General features: G+C 41.1%; 1 protein-coding gene across 2 annotated transcripts in view; it reads right to left on the bottom strand.

Annotated features, from left to right (window-relative positions):
- The window catches only part of MEGF10 (multiple EGF like domains 10), a 173,354-nt gene that overhangs the window by 52,523 nt on the left and 102,129 nt on the right, over nucleotides 1-18,702 (bottom strand). For both annotated transcript variants that reach the window (XM_028530034.2, XM_036020709.1), the window contains exons 6-8: nucleotides 7,730-7,976; nucleotides 5,741-5,861; nucleotides 1,698-1,834 (exon numbers count right to left, since the gene is read on the bottom strand). In XM_028530034.2, the coding sequence (XP_028385835.1) occupies nucleotides 1,698-1,834; nucleotides 5,741-5,861; nucleotides 7,730-7,976 (505 nt within the window). The remainder of the gene's footprint in view (nucleotides 1-1,697; nucleotides 1,835-5,740; nucleotides 5,862-7,729; nucleotides 7,977-18,702) is intronic.

The following is an 18,702-nucleotide window of genomic DNA, read 5'->3' as shown; positions in this document are numbered from 1 at the left end:
CTAAAAACCAATAACAAACATGAAACTATACTGAAGTCATTTCCAATAAAATGAGGAGCAAGACAGGAATTCCCAATTTTACCTCTTTTTGTCAAAACCGACTTAAAGGTTTTAAATAATGCAAGAATTCAAAAAAATGAAATAGTCATTATATATATTGAAAAGAAGAGACTAATTTCTCTTTATTTGTAGATAATGAAATAACTTTAGCATTTGCCAAAAAATAACATTTAACTAAAAAATGTGTAGAGTGACTGAATAAGCAAGTGAGTACAGGGTGGGGCAGAAGTAGGTTTACAGTCTTTGCTGTGGAAAACAATATAATAATTAATGAACAATAATACAAGAATGCACTCTGTGTTTTGCGTACTTACAACCGTAAACCTACTTTGCTCCATCCTATATTCAAAAGTAAGTTTTCCTTTATATAAAAATACCCAGTTAGAAACTGAAGTGGGATTTTTCAAAAATTGTAAGATGCTTACAAGTAAATTGAACAAAGTGCAGAGTCTAACTGAGGGAAAAAACACCCCGCAGTGTCTTATCAAATGTCATAAAATTAGACCAGAATTTTAGAAAGAAAGAAATTAAGGAAGAATGTTGAAGGAATTCTTATTTCATAGATACCAAAAATAATGACATCTAATATTTATACAGCCCTAGACATCCCTCAAATTGAGATCACTAGGATTTATACAGCTCGTAGAAATCATGCAACTATAGTAACAGCTGATACTAATGTTTCAGCACTGTTCTGAGTGTGTCAATATACTCATTTAATCCTTAGAATAATCCCAGAGGAAAGTGCAATTATTATTTGAACATTATTGATGAGGACACAGGTTCCAAAATCTTTGTTTTTAGCCATTATACTCTTCTGCCTCTCAAGTCTCTTTTCTTTAATTTTATGCACACATCCAATGAGCTTGATTGCCTTGCCTTCCAGAATGTAACAGATTACAGAGCAAATCAGAAGACCTAGGGAGAGCAAAGCTCTCTGGGTTAACAGCTTATCATCTACAAAAACTGACCAACAGTGAATGTAAGAACCACATGAACACAGAGTACAGAATACAGATGATGTGATGTAAATTGGACACCTGGAACCTGTATAGTTTTGTTAGCCAGGGTCACTCCAACAAATTCAATGAAAACAAACAAGCAACAACAACAACAAAGAACCACATGAGCTCAGTCCCTTGCTCCTATTTCATGAGGGACCAGAAAGCCCTGTGAATCCCATCCAAGCACAATAAAATGACTGATATTCTTAACAGAATTCTGACTCATAAGAAGGCAACATTACATGTCATACTTTTTAAAGATACCTAAGTACACATCTCATTTAAAAATAAATCTATGTGAAAATATGTATATGGTAAAAAGTCTGGTGCTTGAAGTGGCTGTCCCGAACACTCAACTGTTCACGACACATTCATCATAGGTTTTGAGTGGTTGACATTTTTGTTGTTATTATTTTTAGCGCTTTCTCTGTATCTTCAATTCACCATCACTGTCTATGATTCAGTTTCTGTGCACTGAGTTGGGAAAGAATCTGCCAATTATTCAAGCACCTCATTAGTGCTGTGGAATATTATAGAACAGTCACAGACACACGGTAGCGGAGGTGTTCACCAGACCTTTCAAACGTTTTCCTTTCACACCATTACAAACAGAAATATAAGACTGTCCCTTACCGTTCCCCTGTGTATCCTGGACTGCAGTGACATTGGCCTGTGGCGGCATCACACGACCCTCCATTATGGCACTGACATTCTTGTGAGCAGTTCTTTCCAAAGCGACCCTCGGGGCAAGGCTGACCACACACTGTGCCCTGCATTCAAAGAGACTTGGAAAATTAGTTGGGCCTCCAGCCAGGGAAGGGCTAAAGGAGGAGGGAGAAGAGAGAAAACAGAAAGGGAAGGAAATATGGGAACAGAGTTGCAAGAAAATTGGAGGAAGGGGATTTTAGAACAGAGAAACTCTGTTCATTGTCTTAAAAAAAAGTTAGAAATTTTAAATTGACTTATTTACTTGGTAAGCCTAAATCTCAAGACATACTCAAAGGTGCTGGAATAGCCCTGGTTGGTGTGGCTCATTGGACTGAGAGCTGGTTTGAGAACCAAAGGGTTGCTGGTTTGATTCCCAATTAGGGCACACGTCTGGGTTGTGGGCCAGGTCCCCCAGTGCGGGCACACAAAAGGCAACCACACATTGATGTTTCTCTCCCTCTCTTTCTCCCTCCGTTCCCCTCTCTCTAAAAATTAATAAATACAAACTTTTTTTCAAAAGGTGGCAGGATAGTAATCTTAAGAAATGCTGACCCATATAAAAAAACCAAACCTTAAGATAGAGTTACATCAAATTATTACAGTAACCTGAGGAATGTATAAATCCTTCTAAGTGTTCTTCCTTGTGTCTTACACATACAATAAGTCAACAATGCTGACTGAGCAGCCAGTACAGAAACAGCAGCATCTGGTCCAAATGGAATATCCAGATGCTTTCCCATATGTTCTAGAGAAAATACACATTATCCTTGGCTTTATTTCTTGTCATGTAGTATAAGATTGAAATTTTGTGTACCTGCATTAACAATAGCATTGCTCAATAAATACTTCTAAAGGAATACTTCTAAAGGAATGAACCTGGACATTTTATTTCAGAAGAAAAACACTTCTATTTTCAGCAGGTTCAACAAACATCGCTGGGCTAAGATCAATAGGAAGGCTTCTTTCCCAGCGAGAAAAATCAAGAGTAACTTGGACATGTCTCCCACCCTAGAGACTGTACATCTTGTCGTATTTATTCCAATCCCATGCGGAAGAGAATAAGATATTGTACCCATAAATCTAGGAAATACTCTGCTCTTTTCTACCTCACTTGGCTACATAACTTGGCCTTATAGCTTATCTATTTATTGGGGGTGTCGTTAGAGTAAACAACATGTCGCAAGTAATAGGAATTTTAAAAATGTTTTTTAACCGTTGGAAGCTGTTGCTTTGTTCTCCTTCTCTCTAAAAAAAGGCAGACTGTGGGCACTCTGAAATTGGAGGCTAGTGAGCACCAGATGGTTTTGTAAATGTTTATTCTGGAGAGCATAAGAAAATACATTTCCTCTAACTCCTGGCTACCCACAAAGGCAGTTGGTGTGCTAATTAAGTCTCCTCTGGTGGTTTCTATCTATCTACAAACAGGGAAAGTTCTTCCACAGACTTGGAACAGAAAAAGCCTTTGAGAGATGATTCAAATCAATGTCTAACTGAGAATCATCTGTGTGCCAGGCAGAGTGCTGAAACTCGGAGAATCAAAGATAAGGTCACAACCCTTATTAGCTGACAATGTGGTGAGGGGGACAGATGCAAAAATAACTCTAATCCCTCCATGAGCCCAACATATAAACATGACTGAAGGAATAATATACTAAGGACCAATCTGTGGGAAGCAGGGGTTCTGGTAAAAATTCTACTTCTCTTAGGGATTTTAACTGCTCAGTTTGTAACGGACTGAGCAGCAGAGATGCTGTTGAAATGTTGTTTATGAATAAGGATTAATGTGAGCAAACAGCTTTAAAGAGGACATTATTTCTGCTTGTTGAAATACATATGCATGTGTAAGTGTAATAGAAAGTGTGTTCATCTGTGAAAAACACCTAGGATGATAGCACAAATAAAATGCTTAAAGTAGAAGGATAAGATGGAAGCTCAGCCGCACACCAGGAACAATGACCTGAAGCACTTGGTAAGGAACATCGACCGAGGTAGGGGGTCCAGAGCAGAGGCGAGGCTCCCCCGGGCTGGTGGAGACTCTCCCACCTACTGGGACACACAGTTTAAGCCTGTGATTACCACTGTGCCACATCATGACCTTAATCAAGAAAAAGAGAGTTTCAACCTCAAGATGAGGCAATACACACTTAATGACTACACAAAAAGTCCTAGGAGTAGGAAGCCTACAGCTCCTCATTCAAAGAACACATAGTTCTCCCCAGCAAAATCCTGCTCCTACCAGGGACAAAGCAATAACCAGTGTTGACAAAAGGCTGAATATAAGAAATGAAAGAAGAGAGAGTAAAAGAAAATTCAACATTTCTACCTTGGGCCACTAAGAGAAAGATGTTGGTTTTAACTAAGATTGTTTTTTTTTTTTTTAAGGTAGGAGAGGAGTAGCCTTAAGAAAACCTTGGGTGTGCCAGTTTGGTTTCATCAACCTTGACTTTGGTGGGCCTGGCTGAACCACCTCAGTGCTCCTTCCCTTGTTCACCTTATCACTGGCACTCAAGAAAAGGCCCCCTCGCTCTGACTTTGCTGCTTCACTGAATTTCTTCAGGCCTTTCCTCTAGAATCAGACCTTGTCTTACCTGCTTACCATTCCCATCTTGGGTCTGATGTTTGTTTTTCGCTTGTCCCATTGGTCTGAACATCTTGACCTCTCCCTTACTTCCCGTGACTGTCACAGGGAAGTGGACTACAGTTCTCCTTTGCTCCTTGCCTACCACAAGGGCAATACCAGACCAATTCCATCCCAAGTCTGGCTCCTAAGGCTCCAGCTTGGGGGCTTCTCCCGGACAGATGGTGGCTTCATCCACAGGTAATTGAGGTGGGCGTGTCTAACAGGATAGTAAGAGATACTTGTCTGGGCAAGTTAAGATCTGGGAAAATCAGCATATGATTGTTAATGCCACAGGTCTGGGTGAGATTTCCAGAGATTTATAGCAAGAACAGAGAAGGATAAGACTGAAACCTAGATAATACTGCAATCAAGTGATTTGGAGGAGGAGGAAGAGGATCAGGAAAGATCTCTAGTGGGAGGTAGGAGAGGGGATTATCAGAGAAATGGAAGGAAAAGAGATTAGGAAAGGGAGGGGGAGAAGTGACGAGGTCAAAAGCTTTGGAGAAGTGAAGCTAATGAGAATGGAAGAGTGGAATGAGGATGGATTTGGCAATTAAGAAGTCACTTCTCTGTAACCAAGCAAAAGCTGCTCCCCAGCACTTACGGAGATAGAAAAGGACCATGAAGTCAATTGCTCTTTTATTTTTTGTTTGTTAATGAAGGAAACAGACATTGGTCATTCATTCTTCTGCCTTGACAGACTTATGCACAAACCAGCTGAGAGAAATAACAAACGAATATTACTTCCCCATTTCAGAGAAATCTAGTTAGTTAACCAGTTCTAACATTGTGCATGCCACAGAACATTAAGCTTCTGTGATGCTACATAAAGAAAGAGTATCATGGTCAAGGTCAGAGAAGTATGCTGTTATAGCTTCCTTTTGCCTTATGATCTAAAGGCTGAAAAGTCCTACAACACTTGGGAAACCTGGTTTACCTGACAGTGCCTCCAGATTTATATGACCAGATAACGCTTTTCATATAACACAGTCTGTTGAGAATAATGTTCTCAAAGAACAATAGTGGTCCACAGAACATAGTTATGAAAATGATTACTTAAATATATCCAGAGTTTAACAGCTCTGGCTGCCGGGTGTTAAGAGGAGTTTGTATCCTGAGGGGAACTGCAGAACAGATGGTCTAGTATCTTTTCCATGAGGACCCTTCATGCATTTCAAGTTTAGGATTGAATCCTCTTCTGCCTTCTCTGGACTGAAGTATTGTAGCTTTGAAATGGTTCGTATCTCCAGCCATCAGTGTAACTCTACTCTGTGCTAAAATCTTCCACGTGCATTTTCACTTGAGTTTCATGAAATAGGTGACTTTGGGAGGAAGGAGGGGAGCTTACCAGCCAACCAGGAGGGCAAGAGCACTCCCCCGTGACGTGATGACACACTCCTCCATTTTGGCAGGGGCATCTCTGCTCACACTGTGGCCCGTGCTTGCCAGGGGGACAGAGATCCTCACAGCTGAGGGATTAACGGGCAACAAAGAGCACCATTATTTATCCAACCACACAACCCTTAGGTTCACAGATACAACAGCACCCAGGGCCCTAACACAGACACGCTTTCTCTGTTCAATATTGTCCATTTCATCAATTTCAAGAGCATTAATCATATTGGCTGGTAGGGCCTTAGAGGGGTCACCCAGTCCTTCCCTTTGTTTTGGGGTATTAGCTCTGGAAAACATTTTAGTCTGAGGAGAATCTGTCCTAAGAGCACCAAAGGTGACTCTCAGCTGGAAAGACACTCCAGTGTCAGGAGCTTTCCACGTAACTCTGATAAAGCCCACACGCTATGTTTGAAATCTACTTTTGTTTGTGCATTTGTTCTGATCTCAAAGGAGATTGGAACGTTTGCACATCCTTGCTTTGTGCACATGTTCTTCATAATCAGTTTCCAGCATTCTCTCCCTCAGACCGACCAGTTTCCATGCCTTCAACCCCCTGCCCCATATTGTGTGAACAAACCTTCTTCTCTAAGCTTTTGTCTGTTTTTGCTCTCCTGTGAAATCGCTCCAAGTTTCCCAAAGCCCTATTCAATTGTGGCCTTGATAGAAACCCATAGAAGCAATACTAACAATTAAGTAGGTTGGGATGATCATTCATTCTTCTGATAATCAGAATTTTCTAGGCTAATGCACTTTTTTCTTTAGCTCTACTTTAGAGCCCTAGCACTGTCAGCAGGAAGTACTTACCTAATCAGCCTCATTTCTCCCCGCCCCGAAGTTTTAGTTCTGTGATTTACAAGTGTAATTTTCTCCGCAAGGGAACAAAATTTTTCTATCTTCTACTTTTTTGGCAAATTCTGTCTCTTACTCCATTTGCTAATTCAGATGCTCCCCAACTTACAATGGGGTTACATCCAGATAAACCCATCGTACATTGAAAACATCACTGCAAAATGCATTTAATATACCTAACTACTGAACATCAGAGCTTACATAGCCCACCATAAACATGGTCAAAACATTTCTGTTAGTCTAAAGTTGGGCAAAATCATCTAACACAATGAATATACTACAGAGAATCAGATGTTTCTGAGAGGCGGCTGGGGAGCTGCGGCTCAGTGTAACTGCCCAGCATCACCAAGGAGTATTATAGCACGTATCAGTAGCCTGAGATAATGTCAAAATTCAAAAATTCAAAATCTGAAGTACGGTTTCTACTGACTGTGTATTGTTTCATTATCCTATAAGTTGAAAAATCACCAAACTAAACCACTGTTAAGTTGGGGACCATCTGTACAAGCAAACTGAAGAAGGTCCCTCCCACAAAGGGAAGTAGGGGAGGTCAAGGGGTTGCTTCATCATTCTCCAGAAGAGGTTAAATGATCCATGTGCACATATCCCACACAGATGTCATGTACATGCTTTGTATTCACAAAGCAACATTCATATCTATGGGCATTAAATAACCCAGTTAACATTTTATCCTGGGCTATTTCTAACATCTTCTCCCTTTCCTCTTTTCTAAGGCACTGAACCCATCCACAGAGAACAGAGCAACATGGACCATTAATGCCTGCAGTGTAAAAGGAATGTGGTTGTGGGAGAATCAAAGTGGAACTTCAAATCTGCCTGGAACAACCCCCAAATATTGCCATCCAATACAGCATCCTGCCAAAGCAAAGCAGGGAAGCTGGCCCATAGACTCTGCTGGGCTCTGATGCCCCAGAGTCAAACAGCAGGATCATCTCAGCGACCGCTGCTGGCCTCCAGATCTGTGCCTGGACTCAGGCAGCTATGGAAACAGGAGCACAGGAATAGGACAGCAGCAGCAGCAGCGGGGGAGCGGGGATGAGCTCTGCGTGCTGCTCAGCACTATGCCACTTACAAGGCTCCAGTGTATCCAGGTGGGCAGCGGCATTCCCCTGTGACGTGATCACAGGTGGCTCCGTTCTGGCACTGGCATTTCTGGTGGCAGTCGTTACCGTAGGTGCCCTGCTCACATCGGTCCTCGCAGCGCCAGCCCCGGAAGCCTGCGGCGCAGTGGCAAGCCCCGGTGATGGGGTTGCACAGAGCCCTGTTTTTGCACTGGCAGCGGCTGCTGCAGTGAGGCCCCCAGTGGTCGCCGTCGCAGGCTGAGGTTGGGGAAGAAAACGTGGTATCAGAGTGTGGGGTGGGTAATGGCAAGCTCTTCAGAATCAGCCTCCCTCTCCGTCAGAGAAAGTGGCTTGATGACCCCTTCATCACCATTCCTTAACTGAGCATCAGGGCCCCAGCACCGACCCAGGGCAGTGTCTCACACACTAAGGCTCAGTACTAGGTGAGTCACTTCCCATCTCGCCACTGCTTCAGCATGGCTACCTTTTCCAGCCGCTTTCACTCAGCCTGTTCCATGCACCTGGAGTGTGGAGTCTGGTGTGACTAGAGTGACTGGCCAGGGGAAGGCATGAGAGCTTGTGGGTAGAGACGAGGCTGGCTAGGCATGTGAGAATGGTCAGCTCATGCAGGGGTTTGATGTGCGCTAAGAAGTTTGTACTGCATCTTTTCGACAAGGAATTGATAGTAAAGGATTTTAGACAATGAGGAACACTACAGATTTGTTTCATGGTAAGGTCAGCTGGCTACAGTGTGAGGAAGGAGCTGTCACTGAGAGAAGGGCAGTAGACCAGGAGCTCAGTGAGGGGCTGACCTCAGGTGGTGATCAAGAAGACCCTGGGGGGCGGGGTCAGAGTGCCCCTCCCCTGCTGCAGGGCTGGGCTGAGCTCTCTCAAGGGAATAACTGGTCTGCTTTCCAGGTATCACTCAATTGGGAGGCAAGCAGAAAAGGCTGGGGAATAAAATGACTAAAATGTTTAAATTCACTGACTTATTTGAAAAATAAGACAACTCTGACACAGAAAATGAATACCAAATAAAGAAATAATAGGTCCACAAAACCAAGTAAGACAAAGGCAGAAAACAGCATTTGAAAGATAGATCCAAAAGTACAGTTTCAAGAAATAGGAAGAGTGGCTGTAACTCATGTCGGTGAGTAAGAAAAGGGGAGAGAGGAAGAAGAGAAACTCAACCCCAAGCAGTCTAAAAATTATAAAGGGCAACAATAAGCAAAACCTACTCTTAATATGCATTGCCTAGCCAGCCGTGCATTTATTTATTAATTAGATGCTATAAAAATCACTAGGGAAGATGCACCCTACCTAGAACTGTTAGGATAAATTGCTTTTATGATTAAAAAAGGTGTTATTTCATAAAGAGTTTGTGACTTAAACAGATCTGGAAAAAACTGTTTTAAAAAACTAGGTATACAGCAAACAATGTATTAGACATACAGGATTCATTTTCCAATATGAACACCTACCTTTCATTTCATAATATCAAAAGGTTTAAATGAATAATTCTGTTCTTAATCAGTGTGGCTTTCGTCTCATTAGTACTTTAATAAACATACTTTAACACAATTAAAAACAATGAGAGAAAATTATTGAACCTAAAGCAGATTAAGAAAGCAATTACCTAAGAACTCGACAGTCTTCTTTCACAAAATAAGATTAGGAGGTAGTTTCAAGATGAGATTTAAGCCTAATTGTTATTCATAGGAGTTGTTTCTTTTATTGCCTACGGATATGGATAAAGAAATTTTTTTTTCCAATTTTAACTCTTTCCATCTAGAATGTATTCTTTTTTTTTAAATTACCTCTCCTGTTCCTTTATATCATCTCAGCTATCCCAGTTAGAGAAGTATCTAGCCTGTTTTTAAGGTCCACCAAAATAAATTCCATAATCCTTTATAACTTGTTCCCTGGTTCATCAACCCTAAGAATACGGAAAAAGCTACATTCCATGTAAGCCGAATCTGATATCCTATAATTTGATCCTTTTTCCTCCTTTCCTCCTTACAGGACAATTGGTTCATCACTATTCTCTATACTGTATATAAATGATCTCATTCCTGGAACATGGACGCATCCTTGACCCTGCTCTTTGCTAGACTAAATACTATAGCCCGATACTTTCACTTATTTCTTAAAAGTTTATTCAGCTTCACTCCTTTTCTTCACTAAACCCTCTCCAATGTTTCCATATCCCTCTTAACTTCCAGGAGCCCCAGATATTAAATACCTATTTTTTTCCCTATGTATAATGGAGGAATAATCAATTGACATAAAAAACCAATTTCAGCTAATAAAACTACCTTGATAAGGGCATCAAGATCAAGTGAAAAGCATTCAAACATGATCAGTTATCCTTTTTCCCCACTGCGCACTGTCGTGAGAGTGGGCCGGGGCCCGCACATTTTAGGGAATACAACAACAGGCACATGGGAGGAAGAGGTGCTGAGGGGACAGAGCTGGTCCTCTGACCCGTTTCCACATCCCATTCAACAACTTCCTCCCAGCAGAGCAATCAGGCAGAAACCAGTTCTATCTTCTTGGGATTCAGTTAAAAAAAAAAAAAAAACTAAAGGAAAACCCTAAATGTATCTCATGATAGAAGCAAGTTTATAGCATGAATTGATAACTATCAGCATCAAAGACAGGGTTTCAGGCTTTTAAAGAATCATGTCAATGCAGTTAATGTCCTGGCTATGATGAAGCACTGTGGCATGCTTTGAAGTGACAGTTTCTCCCCTCGGGGCTGGGTTTCCCTAAAAGGTCCCTGATACATGGGCCTCGAAACGTGTTCACTGGGCACCAACATGGGCTATGCTGGGAGGGGGGAAAATCCATATACAGAAGTTTACAGACGAATAGGCAGGAAGTGGAAGGAGTAGGGCACAGAAGCCTGGCTTATAAATTTAGCATCACTGTGACTTCCTTTCCCTTCTTCAGTTGTCATGTTTAACCACTACAACACACCCGTCTTTCAATGTATCCCAGTGAAATGTACAGTTCATTGCACGAAAGCCAGCTTTCTTCTCTGGTTACTACAAATACAAGGGTCTGTAGACTGTGTAGACAAGAGGCAGAATGTGTTCCTTATGTTTAGTGCCAAGCTAACCAATTATCCTGAATTTAAATACTGTGTTTGGAAAGACAGTTTCAAGAGAATCTGAATTCAAATCATCTGACATCTTTTACTTAACACTTCACCCTAATCTCAAGGGACGAGTGTTCCACTCCACAAGAGAAAGTGATTGGTGTGTTTGCTCAAGCTGACCACTTTTTTTTATGTAGTTAACATTGAAATAGCTTGAATATCCTAATAGGAAAAGGTAAATGAACAAAATTTTTGTTTCAGATTTGAAAAAACCCAAATGCAAGTAAGGGAGTGATGACTCACTTTCAACATCACTGTCATTTGCTGTTAGTACAGTTAGAAATGGGCTGTCGGATGCAAGGCACCCAGATTCCTGCAGGCGTTTCAGGAGACAGCTTAATGAGGGTCCGAGGCAGCATGGACAGCTCGCTCTATTAGGCTCTTCTAATAAGTTGGAGATAAAAGGGATTTATACTACTGAGCAACATCAGAAGTACACGGTCCATGCTACAACCCTCCGTGACACCTGGCAGAGCACCGAGCCCTCTGACCCTGATGACTGTAACTTCCGGTTACTACAGGAACCACAGGTCGCATTCATGGGCTGGGTGTGGAAATTCACTCAAATGATAACACTTAAGTACCTGCCACATGCCAGCCCTGGTACCAGGCCTAGAGCTGAAAGAAGAACAAAAGGGCGTCCTTCTAGAACCTTAGAGTTTAGCAGCAATGGCAACAAGTTACTAGGCAATAAAATAGCCTGGATAAGCAGTAAGGTAAGGATATGGACTCAGTGCAACTGAAAACGCAGAAATGACAACCGGTGTTGGTGAGTCAGGAAAGGCTGCCCAGCTAAAATGATGTCTCAGCTTGGACTTAAAAGCAGAGTGTGCCATGTTCAGGTAAAGGGTAGAGGATTTGTACTCACAAAGAGTGGAGAGTGGAAGGGGAGGGAGGTTGCAGGATGTATTACATTCAGAGTGAATGATACATGCAACCACCAAAAGGCTTTTAGATAGCAATCTATGAATGCCTTCTTAGATTTCTACGCTGTGGTGTCATGGCCATTATCATCTCTCTTAGCCACGTGCACAGCAAGAAGAAATATAGAAAATATGTAGAGATGGAGAGATACTAGACATGTCCTCTCCCTCCATCTGTCCACCCTAGTCTTTTAAAGTCTGCCCAGAAGCCTCTGTTTGTCAGGTGCATTTCTCAGACCCAATCCTAGATGCTCTCTGAAAACAGCACCATATATGTTCTATGACACCCACTTATATCTCCTCATACCTCTCAAATAAGACTGAATTTCACACGTGTTTAGACACACTGACACTCTTTCTTAATCTTGGCAGTTAGCAACAGAAGGTTCCATGCCACCATGGCCCATCAGTCACCTGGCTGACTGTAGTGGTTGGAAGCCATCTGACCTCAGGGACACCAAACTGTGGAAAACTTCACACCCTGAGTGAGGAAGTAGGGTAATAACAGTGATGAGGCTGATACAGTGGTGGCAATAACCTCTCCCTTCTCATGAGAACCAGTGCTCTCAAGCGCTACTAAGGGTGAACAGATTACCACATCCATTTTAAAGATGAGTCTGGAAAAGTGGATCAAAAGCTCTTCATTCACAAATTCCTCTTTTGGGATTTTTCCAAAAGACAAAAATTTATGTGTGTAAAGACAGTAACAATGTACAATAATTAACTAATTAATAACATTCACCATGCACCCATAGCCACCATTCTGAAGCACTTGAAATAAAGGAACTCTCACAGGGACCCTATGAGGTGTTGTTATTTCTGTTTTATAGATTAAAAAACTGTGATCCAGGGGACTTGCTTAAAGTTGCACAGATGGCAGGCAGTGAGGCACAAGACCTCCTGTCTTGCAAGTCTGTATTTTAAACCACTGTACAGGGTGGGAAAAGGAGATTTACAGTTGTGAGTATGGAAAACACAGAGTTTTATTCTTGTATTATTATTTAATTAATGACTGTATTATGTATTTGTGTTATGTCCATACAAACAACTGCAAAACTACTTTTGTCCACCCATGTATTTTACATTTTACTCCTTCCAAAGCTATAAGGATGTTTATCCAAGCGCTGTTTATAATAACAAAAAGTTTAAAACAACCTAATTTTCTAGTGATAGAAGACTATTCATTTGGAATAATCATATAATGGAACACTATGTATCAATTTAAAGTGATATTATAGAAGAATATTTAATGAACTTGAAAGATATTAGCAATATCATAATTATAAAAAGTAGATTAAAAATGATATGTACCACATGATTCAATTTTAGCATTATATTAGAATGAACCAGATGAAACTGTCATTAATTTAACTGTCATTAACATTAATTTTAACTGTCATTAATAATTTAGGTCAAAAATGGCCAAATATCAGCACTTATATACAGCTGAATCCAACGTCTAGGGAGGGAGGGGGAAGCAGGTTAATGAGAAAGACAGAGGCAGAGAGACAGATGTTGAAAAGCTCCATTGTCAAATGGTCCCGTCGGATGTCTCCAGGTCTTAAGAGTGTTTCTGAATTTCTGATTTTTTGTATTCATTGACTAACTAGATGTTCTACATTTTCTGCAGTGAACATGTGTCCTTTCGGCACGCTGAGAAAAGCAAGCAAAAATTAGGCTTAAGTGGTTTGATATGCTGAGCATTTACGTTGTGCAAGGTCTGTGCTCCATGCTTCGCACACCTCCTTCCAGTCCTCACTGCAGTCGTAACAAGGTGGGCATCATGACCCCATTTACCACCCGGAAGGTATTCAGGATGAGAACATTTCGGTAAAATGTCCCAAGACACCCAGTTAGTAAGTGGTGACACCAATATTCAAATCTAAGACTTTCTGCAAACAAAAGTCCAAGTACTTTTCAGGAAACCATTCTGCTGCTGAAGTAGTAAAATTATATATTTTGGTTAAACATAATTTCCCACAATTGTTTTTCATCCAATGTGATCTACTAAGGCAGAGCAACGAATGATAAGACCTTTCATGAGCAAGCCTTCAGGGGGTCAGCCAATGACTCGATATTTAGGGGCAATGAAAGGAGGAAGTTACCTCAGCAGTAGGAACACAGGGAATTTCTCAGAAAGAAAAAAACTTGAGGAGATGGACAGATGTGAAGAGCTTTTGTAAGCTGATAATGATTGTATGCAAACAAAAAAGCCAATAAGCTCACTGTGAAAACAGTATTGATGTCATTAGCTTCTGGAGTACGCAGATCTGAAAACCAGGCCCAGTATCACTGAGCACACGGCTGGTGTGAGATGTACTTGGTGAATAAACGAGTGTGCCTGTGAATGTAGGGCACTGGAACTCTCACAGCCCAGAAGCCTGTAAAACCACCATAACAATTCTAGGCACATTCTCTCCTCCTGACACGCTTCAGACCCTCAGCCTACTTTTCCATGCAAAGGATGGGGAGAGAGAGAAGGGGCTCTAAGACAGACTGAGTTTCATGCATTGTCAGCTTTATGCAGCTATTTTACTTAAACCCCACAATAACATTCAATGTTATCAGGTATAACTATTCCTACATTTCATGTGCAGAATGGAGTCATGATAATTTTGCTCAACATCACTCAGTGCTCAAGGGGCAAAAGCAAGGGAGAGGCTTCCATCTACCACAGCCTCCAAAGCTGTGACCTTCCCCCATCACGCAGACCATCCCCAGCAAGGGTTGCTCGTCAATTAAAAAACTAGCCTCAGTGCATATTAACTGCTTCTGCCTGGTTTCCGGAGAAGAACATTCTTGGACAAAAGTCTCCCATGTGTTGGGGAAAGAAGACTTGTTTGCTCCAAATGACAGTTCCCAGCCTTCATTAGTAGCAAGTTCGTCAGAATGGTGTTGATAAGGAATGTTCCAACGTGTCCACAGCCACATAAAGTATTAATAAAAACAAGGCATTAGGAAACATCCTTGAACAAAAGGAAGACAGGTTAGTAAATAACTTGCCTTTGTGTAGACAAAGAATAAGGAAAAGAACACAGTTAGTCCTTTCTAGTGTGGTTCAGTGGATTGAGTGCCAGCCTGCAAACCAAAGGGTCACTCACTGGTTTGATTCCCAGTTAAGGCACATGCAGGGCAGGCCCCCAGTAGGGGGCGCATGAAAGGCAACTACACATTGATGTTTCTTTCCCTCTCTTTCTCTCTCCCTTCCCCTCTAAAAAGAAATAAAATCTGTAAGAAAATAAGAATGCCTATTTTTTTTAAAAAAGAATACAATTAGAGATAAACAGGAAGGCCAAACTGAGAGATGCTGGGGAGAAGAAACAAGGGCATGTTAATGCATTGTTTCATTCAAAGGGCTCCAGTAAAAAAAAGGGGGGGGAGGAAGAGGATGAAGTCATTTTTCTCTTTGAGAAAGGAGTGATGGAGTCATGTTTACCACCAAGTTCACCTTGTTACAAAATTCATCAATCACCAACTGGCTCAAGGAGGAAGTACCATGATTTAGCATCAGACACACCTGGACTCTAGCTGGGCCACCCTCACTTCATAGCCTTAGAGCCTTGAGCAAGCGCCCGATCTTTGTTCTATTTCATTCTTTCTGTGTAACATGGGGATGGCAGAACATGCTAATTACACAAAAAGTACTTGTTGTTGTGTGTGACACAGCACAGACCTAACAGGAGCAGAAATTGTATTCCACGGTTGGCACACTGGAACATCCACCCCAGGAAAAAGAAAACACAAGAAAAACATCCTTCAGCTGTACGTGAAGCTGGAGTAGCAGGCCTGTCGGTGGTGGTGTTATTTGTTTGTCTTGCATGAATCATTCATGCCAAAAAGGACAACTTGGTTCTCACAATGTGAAGTTCAAAAACAAATTTACCAGTAGCTTCATGAAGTAAAAACAAGCCCTGGCATCACCCTTTTCATCGTGTTCACAAAGCCAGTGGGACAAGACTCCGGCCTGCAATGAACCCCTGCATTTTACATCATGGCCTTTATTGCCAGTTCAAACTGGACTTAATAATTTCCCACTTGCTGAAGACTAATGTGTCCAGAGGCAGAGGCGATGGGGCCCAGAAATGGAAAAGGAGAACCTTACAAACAAACACATGAACTCCTTAGTCATCCCCCCTTCGCATAAAAAATAGACAGTCATTAATAAAATCTGGATAATCTTGCCATTTTAGTAGGCACCAATCCCAATGACTTAATTTTGCCTCAGGTAATCTGGGCTCACTAAGACCACAGAGTGGCTAGCCCTGAAACACATTTTGAAATATAAGACGCTTTTTAAAAGTAATTGGTTCTGAATTACAGAGAACAACAAAAGTGCCCAATTCTGTGTACTGGTGTTAGGTCTAAACAAATGCTAGATGAACAAGCAGTCCAGCTTTTATTGTTTTTGTTATTGTTGTTTGGTTTTGTTTCTATTTTTTTCTTTTTGTATTAATTTAATACCTCTGGGATCTAAGAAATCAAACTGTAGAACTATACGAGGTTTGAGAACCTTGCAGATACATCTCTATCAGATACAGCAGGATAATGTACTGAATCTTGGAACTCCAGTTCATCGTAGGAAAAGTGGTATCAGCTAATAATACACAACTACCCTCACCAGGGTTGCTGTTTGAAGCAAGGAAGACTATAAGTGCTCTTAACACATAAATGTCAAGTATCTATTAGTACACATCAGTCAGCTGTGCTAACTTGAAAATAGATTTTCACATGGCATCTTGCCATGATGTTCTACATTGACTTTAAATGTAGGAAAGTTTGTGACTCTGAGAGAAATTAGTAGGGAAGAAAATCCAACCCTTCATATTCTAATACATGGATAAAGCACAAATAAATCACTTTTAAGAAAATATCTCTACAGAGTGAGTATCTTTTAGAAGAGACCAAAATAATTATATGTTTTTTTCAAAGGACAGAAAAGCACGGTTCTTCCCTGAAACACGCACCCTTTCTTCTTAAGCCGGGTTCCCTCGGGGGCTTTCATCTCCCTGCGATTTGGCTCCCTGAGCTGCAGGCTACCCAGGCTATGGTGTGTCATTCCCTTTGTTAACACAGAAGAAAAGATCCTCATTCAAAACATCAAGTGCTTTAAAAATAAAACAACTCTGTATAGCTTCTATATCCATGAAGAAGAACAATAAAAATGTATTTTCCAGATCCTCTGAAAGCACTAAAACCTCATGTCCTTCATATGTCAAAAAACCTGCTGGAGAGCTGACATGGTGCCAACAGTCCCTGCGGACAACCACCCAGTGCCGTGTGTATTAATTTCATTCAGTGGCAGAGGGAGGACCTGTCGTCTTCTTTTAAAAAATGGTAGCTAAATAAGTTTTCAAAGAAACGCTGCCAGGTTATAAATTCAGTGCATGCTTATCTCAAATTATAGGTCAGTGTGAGATGTTTATTCCTTCATGTGACTGAATATAAATTCTCACGTCTCCCTAGGGGAGCACAGCAGTGACCCTATTCACAGTGCGGAGGGGATCTCAAGGTTCTGTATACTGCAGGCTGGGACTAAGTAAGGGATTTGAGGGCATCACATTTGTTCACTGAACTCAAAGGAGTAACAACCTCAGGAGCCATCCCAGGATATCTTGCTTTTTTAAGTTTTGTCACATTTTCATTTTTTGCTCATTTATTCTGTTATTACAAATGGATTGAGCATCTTCTCCTTATGGATCACTTCCTCCTTACTCCTGCCTAACACATGTTCTACAGCTAAGGTTTCCGTATCTATCAGGAGAGACTGGCCCACAGTGAGGTTTATCACAAAAGACCGAGTAAGCGTTGCGTGCACAGGGTTCCGGGGGAACACCGAGGGCTCTGCGCACTGCCCCTGTGGGCAGAGGGAGAGCTGGCTTCCAGAGGAGGCAGGCAAGGGGTGAGCACCGAAGGGTAAGCACTGAGAACCACTGCTATGAAAGTCCTTAGCATCTTCACTCTGGATGTGAGAGTCCAGAGGGCAGAGGTCTGAAATATTTTGTTGAAAATCCCACAGTAAGAAGCCTGTCCTCACACCCTCAATGCTAACTGGATGGTCTGAGAAATTTAATAACATTTCCCTGAGAAAACATTTTAACTACAGAAGACTATAAGTAACACTTAAACAAAGGCCCATGAATCCATAATCTAGAATTAACCTATTGTAAATGAACATCCCATCATGCCTGCTTCATCATTTGATGCAACAAATAAAACATGACAGATAAAGTCTCCTCAGCCTCTGTCAGTTAATTCTCAGTTCCTCCCTCCTTCTTCCCCAGAGGGGGCCCCTGTCATGGTTTTAACATGATTCTTCTAGTCTGTGTGTGTGTCTAGAGACATACTGTATTGTATATATTTACTAGTTTTATGTAAAATGTACATGTCACTGTGCATCTTGCTCTTTTACCCCAATATTATGATATTGAAATCTACTAACATTGATACACCTGGTAATATGGTATAATACTACACAGCAGTTTATAGGAGGAATTAATGGCTGTGCACATGTCACTATATTAACAGCCTCCAGTAAATCAATCTTTCCCCATATTCATGGCCACTTTGTTTTTCTAAATTCTCACTATTACAAAGATGGAAAGACTATATCATCTAGTATATGTACACAAGGGTTTCTCTAAAGTATATAGATACATTATAAAGAAGTAGAAATAAAATTAATGAATCATATGGTGTTTACAAATTGAAATTTTACTCTAGAGATAGCCAAATTGCTCTCTAAAGTTACTCTGCAAATTTACCATCATGAGAGAGGTGTGTGGAAGCTTTCTTTCACATCCTTGTCAACACTTGATATTGTCATACTTCTTATCTTTTGTCAATCTGGTGGCAAAAATGGCATCTTGTTCTTTTTTATGCATTTCACTGGTTTTTACAAAGA

The sequence above is a fragment of the Phyllostomus discolor genome, chromosome 3, assembly GCF_004126475.2.
Source record: "Phyllostomus discolor isolate MPI-MPIP mPhyDis1 chromosome 3, mPhyDis1.pri.v3, whole genome shotgun sequence".
In the NCBI taxonomy this organism is placed as follows: domain Eukaryota; kingdom Metazoa; phylum Chordata; class Mammalia; order Chiroptera; family Phyllostomidae; genus Phyllostomus; species Phyllostomus discolor.
The sequence above is the reverse complement of the archived record's forward strand: the minus strand, read 5'-3'. Positions and strand labels throughout refer to the sequence as shown.